Genomic DNA, 17,128 nt, shown 5'->3' on the forward strand with positions numbered 1-17,128 from the left:
TTAAGAATCCGCCTGCCAGTGCAGGGGACATGGGTTCGAGCCCTGGTCCAGAAAGATCCCACATGCCTCGGAGCAACTGAGCCCGTGTGCCACAATTACTGAGCCTGCGCTCTAGAACCTGCAAGCCACAACTACTGAAGCTCGCCTCCTAGAGTTCATGCTCTGCAACAAGAGAAGCCACTGCAATGAAAAGCCCGTTCACCGCAACGATGAGTAGCCCCCACTCACTGCAACTAGAGAAAGCCACGTGTTGCAATGAAGACCCAATGCAGCCAAAAATAAATAAATGAAAATAAATTAATTTAAAAAAACAGAAATAGTAAATTCCACGTGTACAATTTATAACTTGCAAATCAATAAAATTTTATCATTTTAATGGCTGCATAACATTCCATGGTGTAGATGTATCATCATTTATATAATGACACCCTTGTTGAACATTTAGGTTATTTTCGGTTGTTTTGCTAATATCAGCTGTGCTGCCATGACTTTCCTTGTAGGTGACTCTTTGACCACTTCTCTGATAACTCCCTTAGAGTGAATTTTAGAAATGAGATTTGAGCTGCCTTTTGAAAGATGAATAAGAGTTCACCAGATAGACAAGAAAAGGGGAAGCATAGGAAAGGGCATTCCAGGTCGAGGTAATAGAGGTAACCTCCAGTGCCAGAGTTCACAGGCAACTGGTAAGCTTTGATTCCCCAGAGCAGCTACAGGGCCTGCCTGGAAGGCTCATAAAGCTCTGGGCACAGCAAGATGAAGTTACATGTTACAAATGGCATTTTAATTGGATTTGATTTCCTTGTGCCTTGCTTTTACAGTTGCAACCAAGGCAATGTCTTACTACCTCAACTCAGAAAACCACCTGGACCCAGGGCCTGTCTACGTGCGAGAAAATGGGCAACTGCACATGGTCAATCTGGCCTTGGATGGTGTCAGGAGTAGCCTGCAGAAGCCAAGGCCTTTCAGACTGTTTCCCAAAGGCTTTTCGGTGGAGCTTTGCATGAACAGGGAAGATGATACTGCACAGAAAGAGAAGACTGATCATTTCATCTTCACATACACCCGGGAGGGGAATCTTCGGTACTCTGCCAAATCCCTCTTCAGCCTCGTCCTGGGCTTCATCTCTGACAATGTTGATCACATTGATTCCCTTATTGGCTTTCCTGAGCAGATTGCTGAAAAGCTGTTCTCTGCTGCTGAAGCCAGACAGAAATTCACAGAGCCAGGTGCAGGGCTGAGGGCTTTACAGAAATTTACAGAGGCCTATGGAAGTCTGGTGCTTTGCTCCTTGTGTTTGCGAAACAGGTGGGTGTTCTGATTACGATAGTGAGTATTTTATTGGGTGTGTGAATTCTGTCAAGCTCTGGGGTTTAGTGGGCTTGGGCACTTTCCCCATCAAACAGCCCTTGAGTTTAGAATTTCCATACATGAAGTGGTAGGCCATTTTGAGAAAAATCATTGTCTTTCTCCCTTCCCTTACCCTCCCAGACAACACTTAGGTTTATTTTGAAAACACTTTACAAGGATTAGTTGATTGCCACAGCTCCTCCATTAGGTAGTAAATACTCCTCTACCAACTTTTCTAGAAAGAGAAAATAGAAAAGACAAAATGTGATTTGCTAAATATCTCTTGGTATGCTCTCGGGGATGTGAAGATTAGTAACCAGAGTTCCCGTCTCTATTCCAGTTTTCAGACCACTAGATATTGAGCATTAGATAAAAAGCAACTTTAGAAGAATAAGTGATTAAAATTGCAAGTGTCTTAAAGTTTGGAAATTTTCAAAAAGGTCCCAACACCAGAACCAAGGTCTGTCTATTTTCTAACAAAGCAGATGTTTTCTCTTATGACCTGCCTTTGCTCATATACTTTTATTGATTTATTTAAAATTTTTATACCACCATCGTGTAAAATGACTTTCAAGGCATCTACTAATTAAAAAGAAAAATTTGAAAAAACACACAGAAAAGAATTTAAACACAAAAAGGTATAACGTGAAAAAAAAAAAAAAAGTATAACGTGGAACATAAGCCTCCCTCCCATCTCTCTCCTGTTTCCCTTCCCCAGAGGCAACTACTGTTATCAGTTTCTTTTACATAATTCCAGAGATATTCTGTACATATACATGCATGTATAGCTGTCCCCTTTGTTATACAAACGACAGCACAGTGCTCACACTGCTATGCACTTCGCTTTCTTCATATATTTTGAAAATCATTTACCATCAATATGTGTAGATTTTTAAGACAGCAGTATAGTATACCATTATATATATCTTTATACATTTGGGAATATACTCTGTCTATAAATTGTATTCTGTTTTTTCCTCCACGTACCATTATACCTTAAGTATTTCTCACAATAGTGAAGATGCTTTTTATCCATTTGTGATGTCTGCACACTGTTCCAGTGGTCAAATTGGATGAGAATAGCACTTTCATTCACATTTGATGAGCACATAAATTAATGTAGCATTTCTGGAAAGAAGCTTGGCAATATGTATCAAAAGCTTTAAAAATATTCATATCATTTGACCCATTAATTCCATTTATTAAGAGTCAGTCTGTTCTAATTTCTAATGTAATAATCAGATGTGAGAACAAATACTTTACTGTTCATTTTAGTACTATTTGTAATAGTGAAAATCTGAAAGCTGAATATCCAACAAGAGGAAATTAATTAAGTAAATTATGGTACATTCATATAATGAAATAGTGTATAACTTTTAAGATAATATCCAAAGATCATTTAAAATGGTATGGTAAAATGTTCATTATATAATAAATGAAAAAATAAGAATTAAAATTATATGTATGATCCCAATTTTGTTTGTAAAAAAAATAGAAAATTTTACATGTATTGCATATATAGGGGGGGAAAAAGAGAAACCCACTGAAATGTAATTTAGGTAATGAGATTGAACTTGGTTTTAATTTTCTTTACAGTTTTCCAGATTTTCTTAATTTTTTTCTCCAAGGAATGTGTATTACTTTTATAATCAGAAAAATATAAGAAACATTTTTAACAATCTTTTGGCTCATATTTTATTGCAACAATTACAAATAAGACAGTAACTAAGACAATGCTGCCTTATTCAGATATAAGAGTAAGATTTTTCAGTTGTGATCGAAAACTTTCCTTCTTTTGAATCCCCAAAGGAAAATAGGAAGAAGGCGGGAGATTTGGGTTTGCATTTGCAATTCTCAGCTGAAGCTGCAGCAGCAAAGGTTTTACCAGCACGAAAGGGTTCAGGTCATGGGGAAAGAGCTTGAGAAAATAATTGAAAAATAAGATAATTGTGTAGGTACAGGCACTTGGTTTGTGGGGTTGGGTCACAAAGCTGCCTGCCAAAAAGAGAAGCCAGTGTCTTTGCAACTGGGTTTCAACCCTACAAAACTGTCTCCTCCCTGTGATTTTTTAATCCCACCGGTGGTCACAGGGAGGCAAGTATTTGCCTTAAAATATCACCCTGTGTAACCGAAGTAACTATAATAGCTACCATTTAATGAGGGCCTATGAGATGCCGTTTACTTTTGGAACATTTTTTCTGATTTTCTTAATAGTCCTTAAAGGAAGTGATCATCAGCTCCATTTTCTAGCTGGAGAAATTGAAGCTCACAGAGGTTAAGTAAGTTTCTTAAAATCATACAAGTAATTGGCATTGCTAGAATCCAAACTCAGGTCTGACACTAAAATATCTGTGCTGTTTCTGTTGCTTCTCCACTACACACTTCTGAACTTTTTAAGGGGCAAGTTGTAAGACTAATTTTGAGCGAGACCCTAGAGCTTCAATTAACGTCCTAGATAAGCATGTAGTAGTGTCTGTGGTTTTGCATGTTCGTTTCTCAGCCTTGATTTTTGTAATGTTTGTTAATCATGTTATATGTTGTTGTGTCCTTCCCAGATAACCCTTGTTTCAGAATTACTAAATATCTTTTGGTTAACTGATCAAAGGATGTGTGTTTTCCTTTCTGTAATTGCCAGTAATTCCCCAAATTCCCATTAACCCACTTCAACTCTGTGATTGGAAGATGGAAAACAGCAGCTTTATTTACAATGCAGTTAAAATATGTCTGAGTAAATAAGGCTCATTTGTGTACCCAGCTGAGCTCAGTCACCAGGCAGCTTAGAGGGGATATCAGTGCCCCAGGCCATCTGTACCCAGCAGTCAGGCCAGCGATCAGCTTCAGTATATCTTATTCTGATTGGAAGTAGGAAGAAAAGAGATCTAACTCCCTTCTTGTCCTTGGATTATTTCGTGCTGTTTTTGGTAATTATGATTCTGGCAACAGTAGAGAAATGTGAACACTTTAAAGTATAACCCCACTGATCCTAGCTTACCATCTCGCTGTGGAAACTTCTAGACATCCATGAGAAAAGTGGATGAGAAAGGCATGCTCTTGCCCACAAGCATTTCCCTGTTCTCTTAGACTCCTCTCCTGTTTCCTGTCACTTCTAATCCCTTTTCATTTTTTCTCACTGACATCATATGAAATAGATGGTCAACTAGAAAGCAGGGTGGAGGCCATAGCCTGGGCTGTGCAGTGTCTTTTTGATCTTCTTTTCCTCTCTAGAGGCCTACTGATACTTCCCGATAGCAGTTTGGCAAGGTGCCCCAGTGTAATTAAAGTGTTCATGCTCTCAGGTTTGCCTTAATAACCATCTAGTTCAGAGTGAGTTCTTTTTTTTTTTTTGTGGTACGCGGGCCTCTCACTGTTGTGGCCTCTTCCGTTGCGGGGCACAGGCTCCGGACGCACAGGCTCAGCGGCCACGGCTCACGGGCCTAGCTGCTCCGCGGCATGTGGGATCTTCCCGGTCCGGGGCACGAACCCGTGTCCCCTGCCTCATCAGGCAGACTCTCAACCACTGCACTACCAGGGAAGCCCTAGAGTGAGTTCTTATAATAGTCATGCTGCACATACTTTTGGAGTAAAGTTAGCAGGATAACAGTGGCACAGTGACGTGGGCAGCTACTCAAACTTGTCTTTGAATAGAAAAGATAAAACCTGACTGTCAAATATATCTTGATATGTTCTTGGGGATGTGCAGGTTAGAACCCAGAATTCTTGGCCTGTTCCAGTTTTCAAAGCACTAGATACTGAGCATTAGACAAAAAGCAACCTTAAAGGAATGAGTGATTAAAATTTTGAGTGTTCTAAAGTTTGGAAATTCTCTGATAAAATCCCAGCACTGACACCAAGGCCTGTCTGACTTCTAACAAAGCAGATTTTTTTCTCTCATGTCCTGCCTTTGCTCATATGTTTTTTATTTATTTATTTAAAGTTTTTATTTCACCATCACGTAAAAAGATTTTTAGCTTAAAAAATTCAACCTGTGCCTATATAGTAATTAATAAAATCTGCTTATTACATAGTACCTTGTCCTGATGGAATGTTGATGTGTCACAAAGCCACAAACGGTGATGTTTTAAAAGAAGGAAAAGAAAAGCTGTTGATTGCTCTCCATGCCCCACAGATATCTGGTGATTTCAGAAAAACTTGAGGAGATTAAGTCTTTTCGGGAGCTGACCTGCCTGGATCTATCCTGTTGCAAGCTTGGAGATGAGCATGAACTTCTAGAACATCTCACCAATGAGGCCCTGTCTAGGTATTGACCTGCCACCATTTGTAGATGAATTGTTTTGTTTCTTTTTTTAAAGGATGATCCAATGGGATCATCTTGAAGAATGTTGATTACTTCCCAATCCTGTGTTTATTTGCTAATTATTTTTTCTAAAACGATTCCATCTCCATTTACTTGGTACAAGCAGTATAGATTGGACAACTCTTAGGAAAGTAAGTCACTAGGTTCTTTACCTAAATAAACTTTATTTCAACATATAGTACTTGACGCTACCTGTGTTGAAAAATGATTTTGCCCTGGTTTATTCTAGCAAGAGATGAGAAGTTATACAATTTCTACAATCATTATCATTTTCTATTTTAACTGCTAATGAACTATAAATTATTTAAAAAGTGAACTATTAAAAGACAGCCAAATAAATCCTTTTCAAGAACCATAATTTAAAGAAATCATCCAGTTCATACCATTCACAAATAGTCCGACTGATCTCAGTATGGCCAGCAGAGAGAAGGCCAGATGGATTCCTTTGTGGTTTAATAAACACCCAGAAGGATAATAGTACTACAAACCTGAGTCTAACCTGTTTCTTGGGGCCTGCCTAGGACAGTGACACCTACCTACTGCCCTGTACAAAGATTTTTTTTTTTGAATTTTATTTTATTTTTTATACAACAGGTTCTTATTAGTTATCTATTTTATACATATTAGCGTATATAATGTCAATCGCCATCTCCCAATTCATCCCAGCACCAGCACCACACCTGCACCCCCACCACTTTCCCCTCCTCAGTGTCCGTATGTTTTTTCTCTACATCTGTGTCTCTATTTCTGCCCTGCAAACCGGTTCATCTTGTACAAAGGTATTTTTGTACAAGGTTAGTAAAGGTTCGGATTTCTTGAGTGTGGGACAGTGGAACACATTAATAACACCAGTTACAGGTTAGCTGAATGGATTGGGTTATGTCTGTACCTTATAAACCCAATCTGAAAATTGGATTTATAAAATAATTAGAATGAAAGAATGGTGCTTTGCATAAAGAATTCTCATAGGAGTTCTTAGCAGACTTTCCTAGTATATTTAGAGTGGTTTTGGTTTTCACACAGCATTTGTCAGGAATGCAGCTTTTGTGATAAACAAGTGTATTTATATCCTTAATGAAGTCCCTGTTTACCTCATTCCACCATATACCTTTAGTGCCCTCTGCCATCTGAGACTAGTACTACATGACACTTTGATCTGTAAGTTAACCCTCACTTAGCAACTGAAGTAGCACCAAAATATCTTTAACTCTATTAAATGCATTATGTGTGAAATAGCAGAGGTTAGAAGATATATTTTTGAATGAAATTTATGAAAGTATGTTCTCATGACTAGAGTTTCTCAAATGCTCTTTAAGTAATTTACTTATGGACTTTGTTTTCTAGTGTAACTCAACTCCACCTGAAGGATAATTGTTTATCTGATGCCGGGGTGCGGAAAATGACGGCACCGGTTCGAGTGATGAAAAGAGGCCTTGAAAATCTAACATTATTAGATTTATCTTGTAAGTTTTATTAGAAGTTATAGATGATTAACTTTGGAAGAATGGACTTAGAAATCAGTTAGTTCTTCCTCTTTGTTTGAGAGGTGATAAAATTGAGGGGAGGTGACTTTCTTAGGTGCCACAACAAGTTAATGGCAGAGCAGGACCTAAAGCCAGAGGCTCTTGACTCCTGGCCAAATACCTTTCCTGGCATGGTGCCACCTCTGTAAGGTAGTAGAAGCCCTTACAGATTCACCCATGCCACTTACTCTCTGCAGACAGGGCAACCTTTCATCATATTCACAGCATATATGAAGGACGTTTGGCTCATTTTTACTTTCTCTGAGTTGCTGATCTATAGTGTCTGTCAGCTAGGTCATTTTTTTATCAATAATTGCTTGGTGAAAATCAGGATGAAATTCACAGTTTTGATAACTTTCGCAGAATGAACCAGTTATTGACTCCAGTAGTAGAAAGATGGTAAGATCATTTATGATTTAACTGAGCATTTATTAAATATGTGGCAGGATCGTATGGTGTCAAAAAAATAGAAGGAGCAGGGGTTTGAGGTCAGAGGACACTCCTTGCTTTGCTACTGTGTGCCCTTTTGCAAGTTATTTAACCTCTCTGAGCCTTGGTTTTGGCTTGTGTGAAATGAAGATAATAATGAATGCCCTCCCTTCTTCCCAGGGAAGTCTATTCATTTCACAAATATTTTTTGAGTGTCTACAATGTGCCAGTCACCGTGCTCATGGTCTTTAGGACTCTGTGCTAAATTCAGTACTCTCTGATATGAGAAGGTGATATGTAAGAAAGGATTAAAAAAAATGCAGGTTAGTAAGACATTAAGAGTCTCTGTGCCTCAGTATCCTTGAAAATCTTTTTAAAATAAATCTTTTACTTTGGAGGTAAAATAGCTGTGAACAAAGTCTAATATACCATTCTAATAACATGTTTACATATGTTGTTTTCATATGGTTCCAAATTAAACCCTTTGGAATAACTATCTGGTTCATTAATTTTTCTGCTAACCCCCAGCTCCTAGAAAGTTAAAGCTGTGAAGGATCTTAAGGATCATCTAGCGTGGCTCCTTCGCATTACAGTAGGAAAGATAAGATTTCTATATTCAGTTTACTCTGAAAAGCTTGTTCACTCAGTATTTTCTATTTTATCATTGTGTGGCCTTTTTTCCTGAGCTTATTGTTGGCATTGTAGCAATACTTATAACTATAACAGAATACTATCTATGTTTTGACATTTAGGTAACCCTGAGATCACAGATGCAGGAATTGGATACCTCTTTTCTTTTAGAAAACTAAACTGCTTAGATATCTCTGGGACGGGACTCAAGGTAAGACTTCTACTCCCTTCTCTTACTTTTCCAAACTTACAATTTGATATTTTGCTTCTGCTAATTGGCATTTAGAAAGGACTGGTATCTGTGATGGTGTTTATTTCCTACTGAAAGCAAGTAAGAGTTAACCAGATGTGTGTGCATTATTGTTCTGGTTTTCCCTTACTAGGACGTCAAAGCTGTCAAACACAAGCTTCAGACCCACATAGGTCTCGTTCACTCCAAAGTGCCTTTGAAGGAATTTGATCACAGTAACTGCAAGACAGAGGGCTGGGCTGACCAGGTAAGGCAGATTTTTCTCCCCTACAGTTAATGTGGCTTCATTTTAATTCCAAGTGTCTTATTCAACACTTGAACCAATGTTAATCCTCTTGGTATTCCTTGGCTGAATTGTCATCTTCAGTCGAGTCCGAGATACTGATGGCCTTGTAACTAACCCAGTTACTTAAGAAAAGGTGTTAGATGCCAGTCCTTAAATCTCATGCTCTGGTTGCTAGATTGTGCTTCATCCATATGGGACCTAGAAGAAAATGCCTTCTTATAAATGACTCAGAAAATAAAAGAATTCTTGCTATGCAAAAAAGCAGTATGACCCAACTTCACAAGGACAGATTCTCTTAGCAGTGTGTGTATACTGGAAAGAGAATAAGTCACACTGATAAGAATTCAAATCTAACTCTTTCTTTTTTGGGGGGCAAATTTCTTAACTCTTAGAGCCTTAGTGAAGAAACATCTTTTTTTATCCTGAGCTCTCCCATTTTCTTTCTTTCTTTTTGAAGTTTTAAAAATTTTATTTTATGTACAAAGAACTAGGACTGTTTGGAAAGGTAGATGTCCTGGATGAACCATTCAAGGAAGTTCACTTAGTCCCACTCAGTGAAGCCGATATCCTCCGAGTACTGTCAGAAACACTGGTGACATGTATTGAGGCCATATTTCCAGATCAGACCATGCTAGTTTGAGCAGACTGAGCCCTTCCATTTTCAGCTTCTTAGCTGAACTTTGATGCTCTCTTGTCTTTTTGATGGTCTTCCTTAAGTTGGTAAAGTACAGACTTAAGTAGAGAGTCAGAAGGTAACCAAGTAGTAGAGTACCAGTAGATGCCAGCCTCCCTGTGGCTGGTGCCTTTCTCCTTCAGATACTTTAAACCAATGTTTATTGGTGGAGGCCTAGAGGACCCACCAGACTTTTTGATCTGGATCCCTCCTTGGCTCCAAGCAATAATGCATGGTGGTGGACTTATCCAACCACCTGATTGTAGCATCACCTCCCTATAAGTAAGCAAGAAGGGGTGCTGGTGAATCAGTGTTTCAGAAGAACTTTGAAGTTTGTGAAAATGCATGCTGAAATAATTAGAACAGTTCATTGCCAGACAAAGTTTATAGTGCTGGAAGAATCCTAGATACATACAGTAGACTTGGGGCAGGTGTGGGATGGTCTTACAAGGGCTTGATGTAGTTTGGTTATGGTAGCAGGTGACATGGTGGAAAGAGCATAGGCTGTAGGATCAGAGGCCTGAGTTTGGGATCCTGGCCCAGCAACCCAATAGGGATACGACTTAAGGCAACTTTGAGTCTCTGTTTATTTATCTGTAAAATGCAGAAACCAGGACCTTTCTTGCAGAGCTAAGGATGAAGTAAAATACCTAACAGCCTGGACTGAAAGCACCATGCAATCTCAGCTGGGCCCTAGGACTTGGCAACAGTGCTTTATCTATCTTTTGTTGATCCTTATTGAAACTGTTTCAGGCTGACTCCATCCTCCTCCTGCCTCATTCTCAGCAGGTGACACAGAAAAATGAGGCCATCTAACAGGAGTTCTTTACTTCCCTCTGTCTCAAAATTTCTACAATTCTGCAACATACCCCACTTCCCTCCTATCTAAGGGAACAGGTATGCCTCTTTATTCCAGTGATAAGCCCTTTATTGGCTTCTTTTCCTTTCAGTTCTGTTCCCTGAGATCTCCAGCTTACTCTGTGATATTTTACTAATAATTATTTCCCTCTACTGCCCCACCACTACATCTTCAATCTCACTCTCTGTTGGCCATTTTCTTTCTGTGTATAAACATGTTACTTCTATTTTAACATGTTCTTCATCCCCCATTGAGGTTGTGAGTTGTTTTCTTTTCCTATCTTCCCACCTCCTCACTGCCTACTCAGTTCTTAATCCCTTGTAAGCTAGTTCTGGCCCCCACGGCTCTGCTGCATGTGTCGTCTTGAAGGTGGTATGTGGTCTCATTCTTCACCTTCCTTGGCTTTTCTGCAGTTCTGATATAAACATGCATGCCTTATGCTTTTTCTCTCTGGCCTTCCTGCTCAGTATCCCCTAACTTTCTCGCTTCTCCCTTTAGCTCTTGCTGATTCCTCATTTCCTCTTCTCCTCTTCTCTTCTGTCTCCACCCACTCTCCTGGTGATCTGAAATGTTCTCAGAGCCTTTACTATCCCTGCGGGAATGATACCACCTTCTCTTACACGTTAGACCTGTTCCTAAATATTCTCCATAAATCCCTGCCAGGCACCTCAAATTCAGCTTGTCCAGAACCAGGCTTGTCTTCTTCATCCCCATCCCCAAACAGCTCTTCCTAATTGACATTCTTATTTCTGTTAGTAGAAGCACAGTTTTCCTTATTGTCCCCTGAGCCACCAGATTCAGTTCATCTTAGCATTCTTTTAGATCTGTCCCCATTTTCCATGCTCAGGGAGGTATCATAGAGGGGCTGACAACTAAGATTTATTGAGTGCTTCCTATATTCCAGACACTGCTAAACCCTTCATGTATGTTATCTCATTTAATCCTCACAACCGCCCAGTGGGCTATGTACTATTATTAATCCCGATTTTACAGATGAAGAAATTGAAAGACAGAAATTAAATCACTTGCCAAGGGTCCCCTGGCTAGTAAGTGGTGGAACTAACTCTGGAACAATATTCTTAAACTATGTGTTGTGCTGCCTCTGTGACCTGAAAATGTTTGTCTTGACTTTCTTTTATGATCATTTCATTGCATACCATGAGAAGTGTTGAATTTAAAGTTCTTGCTACTTGTGCTATATGTGAAATAATTGTTTACTTTATTTATGTGTAGTTTATACTAAACCAAATTTTCAAAAGAATTTTTAGTAGCTTGTAATAAAAATACATTTTTAGCAGTTTAAAAAAATGGAAACTGATCATGAAGTGTCATGAGAATATGGAAACATGGTCCTTTCACACACGTACAAGAGTGAGTTATAGTTGGTATAGTTAAGGCATGAAAGTGATTCTAGGAATGTGTGAAAAGTATTATGACTAAGGCTTTAAGTTTTAGTATTTAGTTTAAGAATATGCAGTTTATTTCTAGATTGGAATAGAGATGAAAATAGGGAGTCAGCTTTGTAGATTTTTTCTGAGTCATGCAAATATGTATATCCAGCATGTTTGTATTCTGACCAACTCATGCCTTAAAACAGAAAATCCAGACTTGACTTGGTTCTTTTTCTTATCACCATCATCTGAAGTAAGATTACCATGGGGGTTTGTGTTTATGGAAAGAGAGGGGTGGGGAACAAGGAAAGCTTGAGATTAAAAGCTTGAGATTTTGTTTGGATTCAAATCTTTCCAAACACGTTTTAGATTGTTCTGCAGTGGGAGCGTGTGACTTCGGAAGCTGTGAAGCCACGAGAAACCTCGGAGCCTGGAACAGCAGCTCAGCATTTCTGTGAGAAATTCCCTTTCCTTTGGAGTGTTTTGCCCTTAGGTTATTTGCCCTTAAAGCACTTAGCTCATCTTCACTCAGTGGGAAAATTAATTATGATAGTATTGACTTAATTAGATCACTGAGACTTGTATTCTGTCAACACAGCTTACAGTGTAAGTTCACACTTAGCTTTGAGTACTAGCACCAGGAAAATAACTTATTAAATGTATGTATGCATGTACATATGTGCTTATTGACATCCCATCTTGTTCCAGAAAAAATTTGCAGTGGTACAAAAGTAAATGGATACAGAACATTAAAAAGGAATTAAAAGTGTAGCCAAAAGGGACAAGCGACCCAAGTGTCCATTGACAGATGAATGGATAAACAAAATGTAGTATTTACATACAATGGAATATTATTCAGCCTTAAGGAGGAAGGAAATTTTAACACAAGCTATAACATGGGTGAAATTTAGAGACATCTGCTAAGTGAAATAAGCCAGTCAAAAAGACGAATGTTGTATGAGTCTTCTTATGAAATTCCTAGAGTGGTCAAGTTCATAGAGACAAAGTAGAATGGTGGTTGCTGGGGACTGAGGTGAGGAGTGGTAGGGAGTTACTGTTTAATAGATACCAAGTTTTAGTTTCCGGATACCACGTTTTAGTTTCGCCAAGCTGAAAAAGTTCTGGAGATGGCTGGTGGTGATGTTTGCACAACAATGTGAATGTACTTAATGCCACAGAACTATACACTTAAAAATGGTTAAAATGCTAAATTTATGTTATGTGTATTTTACCATACTTTCTTCTGTAAGGAGTTAAAGGATGAAATCGAAGTGAAGGAAAAATAAAGGTAGAAAAATAAGAAAAATTCAGGGCAAACCAAAAAATATAGGATAAGGTTGTATCATTTACTAGAGTTGTGCCGCAAACTTGGCTGTTTTTAGAAGACAGAGTCAAGTCCAGATTTTGAGTAATAATAGCTGACGTTTTTCAAGCTTTTACTATTGTGCCAAGCATTGTGCTAAGCACCTTATGTTACTTGATCTTCACATCACCCTTATGAAATAAGTTTTATATCCCTCTAAAGATGAGAAAACTGAATCTCAGACAAGTCACTTGCTCAAGGTCATTTATCCAGGAAGTGGCAGATCTGAGATTTGAATCCAAATCTGTGATACTCTCGTGTGAGTACATACCTTCAACCTGTGCTGGTGCATTTGCTGTAAGTTACTTTACAGGGCACTCAAAAGGGAATAAAATTAATCCAAACCTCACCCTGTTTGGGCCTCTTGTCACTTCCCTTGGAACATCTTTCTGGACTTAGGCAGCCATTAGCAGCGGCATAGGAAAGCTCATTGCCCTTCCGTCTGTCACCCTTACAGATGGGAAGCGGGCTCGAACAGAAGGCCCAGTGAAGTGTCACCTGGCAGACGCCCACATGAATTCTTCTGAGAAACTCCAGTTCTATAAAGAGAAAGCCCCAGATTGCCATGGACCACTGTTGAAACACGAAGCCCTCTCAAGCCAGGAGTCAAAGAAGAGCAAGAAGAGAGCTTTCGAGGAGCCAGAGAAGGAACAGAGCAACTCTTCACAGTCTTCAAAGCAGAAATATGTGTGTCTTGCTGTGGAAGACTGGGACTTGTTAAATTCCTATTGATTGGCGGATATAAGTTGACCTTTTTTCCCTCCAACTCTAATGTACGAGGAAAGGGGGCTGATGATGTTTTCCTTTTTGTTTGAATTTACCTATGGCATTAGCATAGCAAGCGGATATTTCTACTTTTGTGGTGGGGGAGGGGAATGCTATGGAAGTATGTAATAATTTCTAATGTATATTTTCAATACATAGTAATTTTTTCAAATAAACGTTTTTGCTGTCCTTAGGTTCTCCTTGTGAAAAATAGACTGGAGCCACAGGAAGTAACACTTTGGTTTGGGACGAAGGCCATGTGAACTAACAAGGCAGCTTAGCGTCATTTGTTACTACTCCAGTTTGGCCCAGCCTCAAGTTAAGTGAGTTTTTAAGGTCCGGAGCTTATAGGAACTAGAATTTATATTTCTGTCCAGCTGTAAAGCCCACTCTATTACATGGCCTTCTTAAATAATAGTTACCATTCATTAAAATCTCAAATATTAGGTGTATTAAGTAAACCACCAAGAATCTTCACAATAGTTCTGCCAGGTAAGGATTATCACCTCCATTTATCAGATGAAGAACCTGAGACCAATGACTCACCTTAGACCAGGGCTTCTCAAGCTTTATTGTGCATGCAGATCACCTGGGGATTTTTTTTTTTTTTTTGGCCACGCTGCGTGGCATGTGGGATCTTAGTTCCCCAACCAGGGATCAAACCCATGCCCCATTCATTGGAAGTGAGGAGTCTTAACCACTGTACCCCCAGGGAAGTCCCCTGGGGATCTTTTTATTTTTTTTTTTTGGCAGTACGCGGGCCTCTCACTGCTGTGGTGGAGCGCAGGCTCCGGACGTGCAGGCTCAGCGGCCATGGCTCACCGGCCCAGCCACTCCACGGCATGTGGGATCCTCCCGGACTGGGGCACGAACCCGCGTCCCCTGCATCGGCAGGCGGACTCCCAACCACTAGCGCCACCAGGGAAGCCCCCCCTGGGGATCTTTTTGAACTGTAGATTCTGATTCAGTAAATCTGGAGTTGGGCTTGACATTGAACATTTCTAACAGGTTTCCAGATGATGCAAGCGCTTCTAATTTGTGGGCTACACTTGGAGTGGCAAGGCTCTAGACCTTCATTGTCCAGTACCGTGGCCCCTACTCACATGTGGCCCCTGAACACATGAAATGTGGCTAGTCCAAATTGGGATGTGCTGTAAAATGCATACTGGATATCAGATATCAGAGTCCAAAAGTATGAATGAAAAAATCTCCATTTTTAAGTATTGATTAAATGTTAAAATGGTAATTTGGGGGTTAAAATATTAATTTCATCTGTTTTTATTTTTCTGATGTGGCTACTACAATATTTACATGGCTTGCATTCGTGATTTGCATTATATTTCTGTTGAACAGTGCTGCTCTAGACCATATTCCATCCATAAAAGGTGAGCTTAAAGCAAGACTTACTGGCAAGTAAAAGGAAGGGAGAGAATGCCTCGAGGAATTGAGAACATCGTTGTGGTAGATTTGACATCTGGAAATGCTCTGGAGTTTAACCAGGATTTTAATAAAAGATCTTGGATCTGATATGTGTTCTATTTGCTATTCAGAGCTAGTCAAGGTGCTACTCTGTAAGTGTGGCCTGTTGCCCAGGATCATCTCAGAAGTTCTGATTTTTTGAAATTTATCCAATGAAAAAGATTCAGTGCAGATTGTTTTTTGTTGTGGAAGTAGGGTTGAGCTTTAAAATGTCATTTGGGTGAACAGGAGCACAGCTTGCCAAATTCCTGGTACAGGCAGCCTTACTTGTCAAACTTAGCATATATTGTTAGTCAAACCTGAGTCTAATTTGATCACCCCCAACTATCACCACCCCCTTGTTGCTGTGGTGCAATGCTATGTCAGAAAGTGGCATCTGATTACTCTTCAAACATCCCACCTGTTCTGATCATTTTGGAGGGCAAATCTTCCTTCAAAGCAACTTACGATTACTTCTCTTTTATAAACACAGAATACTTCTGAAGCTAAGATTTCATTTTCTTTAATCCTTTTTTTCTTTCAAGGTTCTCATTTTCCTCTGCTGGTGAGTCCTTAAAGCAAATATTTCTTGTTTGATCCGAACAATTCATTGTAGTCATTCAGATGGAGTTATGAAAGTCTAGTCTTTGTTTTAATGATTGAAACAAATGATGAAGATCAAGAAATTATGACTAGTATAAAACAGATGAGGTAGGGTTTCCCTGGTGGCGCAGTGGTTGGGAGTCCGCCTGCCGACGCAGGGGACACGGATTCGTGCCCTGGTCCGGGAAGATCTCACATGCCGCGGAGCGGCTGGGCCCGTGAGCCATGGCCGCTGAGCCTGCGTGTCCGGAGCCTGTGCTCTGCAATGGGAGAGGCCACAACAGTGAGAGGCCCACGTACCGCCAAAAAAAAAAAAAAAAAATAGATGAGGTAATCTGTGTGTGTGTGTGTTTAACTTACATGTAAGATTAACTTTTTTTTTTTATTAGAATTTCTTGTTTCTTCTAAGAATTCACTTTTTGACTCATTGTGAACTTTGGGCAAGTGACTCAGTTCTGCTAACACTCAATTTACCTTTTTAAAACTAGGCCACCTACCTATATAATGCTTGCAAGAATGAATAAATCAGTGTTACTCAAAAGTATGGTCTGTGGACCCCTGCCCCAGAGTCTCCTGGGGTATTTGTTAAAATGAAAATTCCTGTACGCCACCCATATTTACTGAATCAGAATCTTTTAGTTTGTTAGAATTATGTAATAATCTGACATTAAGCCAAATTTTCTTTTCATACATTTATTCCAAAAAATGCTGAGCCGTTCATTTATTCATTTGAAAAAGTATCCATTGAACATTTAACCTGTGCCAAGTGTTGGGGATTCAGCACTGAACAAGATAAAAGATGGTGTATGCCTTCAAGGAGCTTCCATTCAAGGGAGGTGAGACAGACATGTAAGTAAAACAGGACCGTAAGTCAGCAAGCTAAGTTCACATAGAGATAAAGTGGAGCTGGTAATGAGATACTGGGGGATGGGGATGGGGAGAGTTTGGTTTTTAATTAATTTAGGGGGTTGCAGAAGGCCTCTCTGAGGAAGAGACGTTGAGCTGAGAAGTATGACAAGAAGGAGCTAGTCATGCAAACATCTGGGTCTGAGGAAAGGAAAGAACAAGTGCAAAGCCTGAGATGGGAAATGCTTGACACATTCTAGGGACAGAAAGAAGAAAAAGCCAGAAAGCCAGGTGGCTTGTGCATAGTGAAGAAGTCGTAAAAGATGAGTTTAGGAGAGAGACAAGAGGCAGATCATCTAGGCCTTGTGGGTCATGGAATTTGAATTTTAC

At 39.5% G+C, this 17,128-nt stretch overlaps 1 protein-coding gene across 1 annotated transcript; it reads left to right on the top strand.

Moving 5' to 3' along the window:
* Positions 1-832: 832 nt before the first annotated feature.
* LRRC42 (leucine rich repeat containing 42) lies at positions 833-14,020 on the top strand (the record flags this gene model as incomplete). Its single annotated transcript, XM_079697504.1, has 7 exons — positions 833-1,305; positions 5,474-5,605; positions 7,007-7,125; positions 8,367-8,455; positions 8,628-8,741; positions 12,073-12,157; positions 13,524-14,020. 7 exons carry the CDS (start codon positions 833-835, stop codon positions 13,796-13,798), a joined length of 1,287 nt encoding a protein of 428 aa, XP_079553630.1. The 3' UTR covers positions 13,799-14,020.
* Between the last annotated feature and the right edge of the window lie 3,108 nt (positions 14,021-17,128).

The sequence above is a fragment of the Hyperoodon ampullatus genome (genome assembly GCF_949752795.1).
Source record: "Hyperoodon ampullatus genome assembly, chromosome: 2".
NCBI classification, from domain to species: Eukaryota; Metazoa; Chordata; class Mammalia; order Artiodactyla; family Ziphiidae; genus Hyperoodon; species Hyperoodon ampullatus.